This window comes from Odontomachus brunneus, unplaced genomic scaffold (assembly GCF_010583005.1).
Source record: "Odontomachus brunneus isolate Ranch 3 - 2012 unplaced genomic scaffold, Obru_v1 Obru_scaffold_006, whole genome shotgun sequence".
NCBI lineage: Eukaryota > Metazoa > Arthropoda > Insecta > Hymenoptera > Formicidae > Odontomachus > Odontomachus brunneus.
Window position 1 is genome coordinate 2,707,365 of NW_022639456.1, and position 8,360 is coordinate 2,715,724.

An 8,360-nucleotide genomic window follows, 5' to 3' on the forward strand; every position below is an offset into this window, starting at 1 on the left:
TCTCTCTCTCTCTCTCTCTCTCTCTCTCTCTCTCTCTCTCTCCCTCCCTCTCTGTTTCTTTCTTTCTCTCTCTGCACTCCCTCTCCCCGTCTCTTTCTTCGTCGTCCCTTTTGTATCAAGTATCCAGAAATAAAAATCGCTTATAATTGTCTTTGTCATCCGCAAATATTCTCGCCCTCGCGCCGTCTTCGGAGAAGGTCCCGCGTGTCGGACGTGCGATGCTTGGAGCGATCAGCACGTCGGATATACACGTCGCGACATAAAGCAACGAGCAGATACCGGAACGTGGGCGCATATACGCGCACTTGGTCGTGACATTCTCCTTTCCTTAGACGAGTCTCGGGACAGATCGCGAGTACGATCTTCGGAGATCTTGGACGATGTCTCCGAAAGTCAGATCGAGACGAGAAGAGTGTCGCAACCGTTCCGCGACCGGGAGCGCGTGCATTGACGGTCGATTGACGGTCTCGTTGACGAGCCGCTGGTGTAAATAAGGCGACAGCCGATCGAGCCGGTCGGTCGTGCTCCGCTTGTCATAGGCGCCAATGACTGACCGACGGGCGGCGAGCGGGGTGACTTGAGAGCGTGCGTAATTACGCGAATAGAGAGCCGGTGTTTTCTCGACGCGGTGGCTAACAATAACCGCCCCGCGGAGCCGGGCCGGGGGGGTGCCGGGGGATGGACGAGGGCGCGAGCGTTGCGCAGTGAACGGGTTTTATTGATAGGTCGTCGTCGGGGCGGCCGGGGAAAAACGGGAACGTGAGAAAGAAGGGAAAGAATAATGAGGGAAGCGTGCTGCGCCATACCGATGCGAGATCATGTAATGTAGACGACAAGTACGTGTAGAGACGCATGTAAAATGCAAGGCGACGAGCCTTGACGTGGCTTAGTAACGAGCTGCTGCAGCTGCATAGGGTATGCATAGGGGTATGCGGCTGTGTAGCTCGTGGACGGGGTGTGAAAGCGCCTGGATTGGCACGGTAAATTCTTGGGGGTGAAATATATACGCGTCTTGTGGATAGGGTAGCACACATATCCGTTGGGTGGGAGGGCGAGTAAGCGAGCGAGCGAGTGAGCGAGCGAGCGAGCGAGTGAGTGAGTGAGTGAGAGGGATGGAGAGGGCGGAAATAGGAGTGCAAATACCGTGGAATGGCGAGACGCGGCTATAGCGCGTTTTGCGTCAACGCAAGGAAAGTTAAGACGGGGTGGAGGGGTGTATTACGTCGTTGCGTTAATTTATCGCTTGTAATACCCATCTCGATTTCGCGGACACTTCAAGGGGATGAAGCGCGCGCGCTGAACAGTCGTAGTATTCGTGACGTCTGCGATCTGTTTACCGTGTGCTCGCTCGCAGCAAGATTTGAACACTCTTTTTCGACGGATTCTGAGGCGCATCCGACGTCCAATCTTACCTCACTAATTATTCAAAAGTAGTATCCCCCGTCGACTACGTGCTCAAGTGCGTATCGAAGATGACGTGTGTTCAAATCGTTCCGCAAACGAGTTGCCTGCAGAAGAGGGACGCGCGCGAGTCGGTACATGAAGAAAATATTATAGTTTTTTTTCATATAAATTCTTTTTTATTTTACTATATTTTTAGCAATGAAGGAATAGGTTGCCAGGAAGTTTATCTTGCTAAAGAACGTGGTAAATTTTGCTAAAAACATAGCAAATTTGTAATAACACATTTCAGTTTCTATAAAAAAATAAGAAACTTGTAAATCTCGTTAGGAACATAGCAAATCTTTTTTATGGCACACTTCAGTTCTTAAAACATAAATAGCACTTATGAAATAAAAGGATAGTCAATTACCGCAGAGTAGTGATCATGAATCTTTTCCTCCAGCGTGGACAAATGAGAATTTCCATATGCTTTCAAGTTTAAGAAATTTTCACTTTTCATAAGAGGACAGGATTTTAATGCCGGAGGAAAAATTCATTATCGAGATGTCGATTTATTCCTCGGCTACAAAATTCCATAACTCTTATTAAAAATAAAAGTAACATTTTCATCATGTATCAAAAAAGTTACTCACGATAGGAAAATTTAGTTGTTTCGTTTCCTTTCTACGATTACGACGTAAATGATCGCGCTTTCGAATTTCGCGTCGCGTTTTCGTTCTCTCCGTCGCGCTTCCTCCCCGGCCCGGGCTGTCATCCGCAAACGTTTCATCCGGTAAAAGGAAAGTAGCCTCTGTAATAATGTAACGCCGTCGTGCCACTCGTTTCCTGAATAGGATATAGGTTCGCGACGCGTCGCTGCAAATTTCAGCCGGTAATTCCTCACAGGTCGCGAGGAAGACGACAACGAACGTGCATTTCGAGGTGTCGGAAGTTGCTCGGCTCGTTCCATTACTCAGCCACCGCATTATCGCGCATTAACGTCTCTGCACGGTCTTTGTCCTGTTTTATAGACGCGCCTCGCGATCCGCAATATTCGCACGACGTTCCGCCAAGATGACAACATCCTCCCGTGATGTTTCCTGCCGCGCCACCCGGGAAACACCAACCAACAGTAACGTTGCATCAGTGTTTTAATTCTTCACTCGACGATGTGACTGTTACACGCAGCACATGTTACATATTGCACGAAAAGGAAAAAAACTTTCGCCATCGTTAAACATGGTTTTCTGAAAAAATTGATTTTTTACTGCAACTAAAAATTTGCGCTCAGAGGCAAACGTGGTAACGGCAACTATGAAGTGACAATTATATTTAGTGTGTAGAATTATGTATATAATTATACTTAGTGTGTAGAATTATGTATATACTTTAATAAACTATTTCTGCAGATATATTGCAACTAAAGCTTCAGTTTAACAACTATAAATTAGTTTATTAAGCTATACACACTAATTCCACATACAAAACTCGTATAGTTGTGGCCTGTACAGTTGCTATCAACGTGTCTTTTTTTCTGAGTGTGCTGTAACTGAAACTGTTGCTACCACATCGGCTTTATAGCTGAATATATACCCACATTGGCGGATACACTTTTAGATATCTACACTGAGGGAAAAATTACCTTAAAATCAACAAATATTTATTTAATGGATGCCACTAACATATTTATTTAAATCTAAACTCTTTATCTAAAACCAAATATTGTTTACTTAAATCAGATAAATAATATTTGATTTAAGTAAAGAGAATTTAGATTTAAGTAAATATATTAATGGCACCCGTCAAAAAAATATTTGTTGATTTTAAAATAATTTTTCCCTCAGTGTATACGTTACAACGAATTCTTCTTCGTGTGCACTCATATGGTCGAGTGGAAAATTATATAACATTGTCATTAGTTGATATTTACCGTGTAGACAGTGTCGTTGCTTCCGGGTATCGCGCATTAGGACGAAATATCACGCGAAATTATGTTGCGAGACGTAAAAGTCATCCGTGCACGCCGCACTTTAGCTCCTTCGTCCCGATAAAGGGGAAACAATTTCTCGCGTGTCGCGACCTTTGCACGATTGCTCGTAACGCAGAAGTGGGTAAGTCTTGAGCGACTCTTTGTCGAGTGTGATCACCGTTGCGTGCGCGCGGCTCACTCGATTATCGATAAAGTAATTAGAGAAATATAGGCGGATGTGCGGTGCGCCCCCGGCGCCGCCGTTGTAACGCCCGACGTGTACGCGAGCTTTTGTTCCGTCGACGCGGCCGCGAGATTTAGGTTACAGCGTCGCCGGGGATGCGTGAAGCGATTGTTTCCATTATTTGACGATCGGTCAAGGGTAAGGAGAGAAGGTCGGCCGTGCCGAGTGTGTGTGACTTCGAGGCGGTGTCCTTACGTCAGTTGGGACGGAAAATAGAACGGACGCGCGCGTCTCAAAGACCAGCGCGAATTATATTTCGCTCGGGTCACCTCGATAATAGCGGCAGAATCCAACCCGGTCGTTTCCACGGGAATCTGATACCGCGAAAGCGATACGGTAAACGCTGCCGACGTAATCACATCAGTTCCCGCGACAAAATCGCGAAGACGCTCACGAATCCGCGACGGACTCTGTAGAGAACCTCTGAGGCTCGCGCACAAAGTCGACGCTCCTGTATGGAGAGAATGTTATAGTTTTTCTTTCTAACCATGAAGAACGTGGATGTAGCACCGTTTTCTCCGTGAAGTAGCATATATGAAATGAAAGAATAATAAATTAATGCAGAATTTCGATTTTTATTAATAAAACTCTCTTCGTGTATCCGACTAAAAATTACCCCATAGTCCTGACCAGGTTGATCCTAATCAGTTTGTATTTGGTTTGTACAAGGTGATGTTATCAGGTTCTGATAAGTTATATAACGCAGCGTAAAATCTCAGAATCTCCTCAATAACAAGGATTATTAATAACTAGAATACGATAACACCAACTTGTACAAGTCAGATAACTGACTATAGAGATCAACCTGATCGTGAGATAAATTTCTGGTCGGATAGTTTGAAGATCTTGTTCCCCGGCCGGGAGTGGTGAGCACAAGTTTGATGGCTTTTCGCGTGGCAGCGCGATATGGTTCTGCACTTAGCGAAACACCGAGGCGAGGCCGGCACGTCGCGATGCCAACAACCCCCGATCCGAGCCGGACGACTCGTCTGCTCGCGTACGCGACTCGACACCCAAAACCCCAAAGACCGTGCCAAGTGCTCGTATTTTCCTCTCTCGTTTCTATCACCGGTGGCAACGCGGCACCACCACCTACGGCGATGCACGTACGTAGTCGTCGACAGGACGGATTTTACAGCCGGGCGATATATCGCGTCGATCGACGACGAACAAGCCGAGTAACGACGCGCGCTTTGACACAGTCGCCGGCTTAATTTCGAGCGTGCAGGACACACGCTCCTAAATTGGCTTAATGGATGCGAGAGAGCGGGAGCGAGAGGAGGCGAAGACGACGAGTAGTGACGTCGGCGTCGTCACGTCGCAGCCGGGGTGAGATTGCGAGCGCAGCCGAATGCGACCTCCTCGGTTTCGGGCGCGATTCACGGCCCAGAGATAAATCTGCGCGCGCGTTAGCCGTTATCTCGCGAGATTTGGCGGAACGCGAGTTTGCGAAATGGTAGAATTAGGATAGACAAATTCGTCCGGCGTGCGCCTCTCTATATTAGGAGCGCACGGGCGATTTTCTCGGCTCTGTGAAAATTTCGCGAGACGTCGAAGGCGACGGTGTTGCTTATTCTCGAGACGGTAATTTCGTTCTTCCTGCGTGAAGAAGCACAACGAGAACACTACGTGGGTTAATGAAGTATTGACTTTAAAGGAAACTTTACCGATAAAATTGGGAGAGTTTCAAGCTGTCGCCATTATCGAGAGAGGATTTCGCGGAATAATTTTCGTCGAAGGTATTTGCGGATTCTTTTGGGTCACAGAGACTGCGTAGAATCGAGTTCGGGTTTTTCGATCTGGAGGAGGATTCGAAAATAAAATATGCGAATAAAACACGATTGAAAGCTCGACTTTTCGCAAAGCTCGGCTTTCCCTCCAATGGCTCCTTCTTATGCTTGCAGACGAAAGCAGGATGAGGTGCAAGTCCTCGAGGAAACGATACGGATGCGTTCGGAGAAACACAAGAAGGCGGGAGTGGAGCTGAACGCTACGTGTCACATATGCCTGAAAACCAAGTTCGCCGACGGCGTCGGTCACATCTGCAACTACTGCGACATCCGGTGCTGCGCACGCTGCGGCGGAAAGGTCACTCTACGGTCAAGCAAGGTAAGAGAACACGAAGAAGAATAAACGGCCGAGGAAAAGTCGCGGGGTCAGATTGATTGAATCGTCGCCTCCTGGCGGGCCGGCAGTGTCGTTTTTCTCTTGCTGCCTCAGTCACATTGCTGCACACCGGCATACGTAGAGAAACCTTTCGAAGGCCTTGACGTAAAAAGATCACACGGAAAATAAAAATAGAGACGTGTCCACATATCGGAGTTTGACGCACGATAATCGACTTGGTCTGCGCGCGTTGTTCCATGCAATATCAGTCAGATGACACTTCTCCCCTTTGCAGGGGATCACGGGAGAATTATTTTGACAAACGCGCGGAAAGATCAGGAATCTCATGTCGTAACGCGCTGTATAGTCGCTCGGAACGTAGCCGCGTAAGGTGTGTGTGTTTCAAGTGTGGAGAACAAATCCATCAGGCCCGCACTGATCTTCGAGCTCAAGTATTCCGCGAATATGAAAGAGAGAAAAGGAGGGGAAGGAGAGAGTTGCCGTACCAGTTTCCCTGGATCGTGGCTCATTAGTCGTACCTGATTGTGTCGCAATGTTTGCGTATACAAGATAAGATATAACCTGAAAATTTCTTGTTTGTATTTCTCATTGCTCATTTATTTCTTATTTTTACGCTTAGATCTTAATATTCGGTAATAATAAAGAAATTGATGATGTACAACTTCGGTATCTCTCCCTTATATCGACGTTAAGGAAATGATCCCTTGTTTCGCTGCAATTATCGTTACTCCTGAATTATCTGTCGTAGTAAATTAGGAAGTACATAGAAAATGTATAGATCTAGCATGGAATTATAGAGTTTGCTACGAAATTTCTCCGAGCTCAATCAAAATGAAATTATTGCTCGCACCAGCCATGCTCGAAATATCAGAGAACCGCACAAAAATGTCTCGAAAAAATTAACCTCATTAACAAAACTTTCGCGTAAACATCTCTCTCTCTCTCTTTCTTTCCTTCTCTCGTAATTCGCGAGATCGCGATCCGAGCGAGCCGTTCGGTAGAATTTCGCGAAATTACCTCGTCGCGCAGCTACGTAGGACACGCATTTACGTGGCTACGTACGTAATAACGACGATAACACACGGAGATAACTGCGGCTCGACGACGCGCGTGAATTCAGCGCGGACAGCAGCGGCCGCGTTATCGAAGCGACGTGACACGAAGCTCGGCACCTCGGGGCTTGTTGGTTCAACAAGAGCGCGCGTTCGGCGGCGTCATAAATGTCAGCTTCCTGGAAGCAATTAAGAGCCGGTGAAAGACTCGTAAAAGGTGACAACACATCTTGCGCGCGTGTGTCATCAGGCGATGCGGGCATGCCAGAAACGGACCCCGTACGAAATAATAATTGACCTTTCATGGGGCGCCGATTAACCCTTATCGCGAGCACCAATATACACCACCGTCCGGGGGCTGAAGGGGTGGGTGGTAATGCCGTCACTTAAACAGTCGAGACGAGCTGGCCGTGAGAGCGAATACGTTCCTTCCCCATTTACATAGGCGGTATTTTCCCGCTCACGCTCGCTCGTTCGCTGGCTGGCTGGCTGGCTGGCTGGTTGAACGCAATTTCGACCGGATTTTCATCGACGGAGATGAAGGATTAACGTCCGGTGTGGACAGAGCACGACGTGGCGCGGCGCGAATATCGCCTGTGCTTTTAAAACTTTGTTATTATCCGCGCGCGCTCCTTTCCCACCCCCGACGTCATATCCGAACGTATCCGCGCGGATTCTCGCCGAACACGGCGACTAACATCGTTGTAGTCGTCTTCGTCGTCGTCGAATTCGCACCTGTTCCGCGCTAACGCGATTATCCTCCCTTTTGCAAATATTATTCTCCCACCCCCGCGTTTATGTGTGTGTATGTGTGTGCGCGCTTACGTACGTACGTACTTTACGATATCGATTTAGCGTATTCGCGAATGCGCCCATCCTGGAATCCTCCCCCACGCCGAATAATACAGAAATAACGAGAACGAGAGAAAGAGAGTAACAGAGAGAGAGAGAGAGAGAGAGAGAGAGAGAGAGAGTTGAGGGAATATGAGGGAGTTTGCGGATTGTCGCGCAATGGAACGTGGCTGACTGTGCTACTTATTAGCGGGGTTGGGACGCGAGAGCGCGTTTTAATTATGTCGTCATCGGCTTCGCGGTTGCTCTCACTACATGGAGAATATACGTGCCGTACGTGCACCACGACTTTTCAAATGTGAACGTACGCACAGAGGGAAAAGAGATAATATAGACACAGTCGTATTGATTGCGACAAACGAAGCAATTTGCTCGAACGGCATTTCCTAGGATCAAATTTTGGTGGTAAGAATCACGCTGAGTGACGAAAATTGTTAATCTCGATAAAATTATAGTAATTTTCTGCGTCAATCACATCTCCCTGCAGTCTAACAAATAAATTGTAGTGGCATATGTGTATGTAAAGTTATCATTGATAATGTGGTGACACTCTCAGTCGGAAAAATGCTCCTCCTCTGGCTATAACTGTTATATTACGCGATCATAGTTGCAAATGCCAAAGGCACATTTTCCCCAGTGCCAGAAATTCTGTGCCTTTAAAGCGAGAGCCGTTGGTTCGCTGATTGAAACGAAACTTCATGCCAATACGACGAAATCCCCCCCCCCCCCCCCC

General features: G+C 47.3%; 1 protein-coding gene across 18 annotated transcripts in view; it reads left to right on the forward strand.

Moving 5' to 3' along the window:
- The window catches only part of LOC116850969 (regulating synaptic membrane exocytosis protein 2-like), an 89,754-nt gene that overhangs the window by 5,950 nt on the left and 75,444 nt on the right, over positions 1-8,360 (forward strand). For all 18 annotated transcript variants that reach the window (XM_032829898.1, XM_032829981.1, XM_032829972.1 and 15 more), the window contains one exon: positions 5,501-5,705. In XM_032829898.1, coding sequence (XP_032685789.1) covers positions 5,501-5,705 — 205 coding nt within the window. The remainder of the gene's footprint in view (positions 1-5,500; positions 5,706-8,360) is intronic.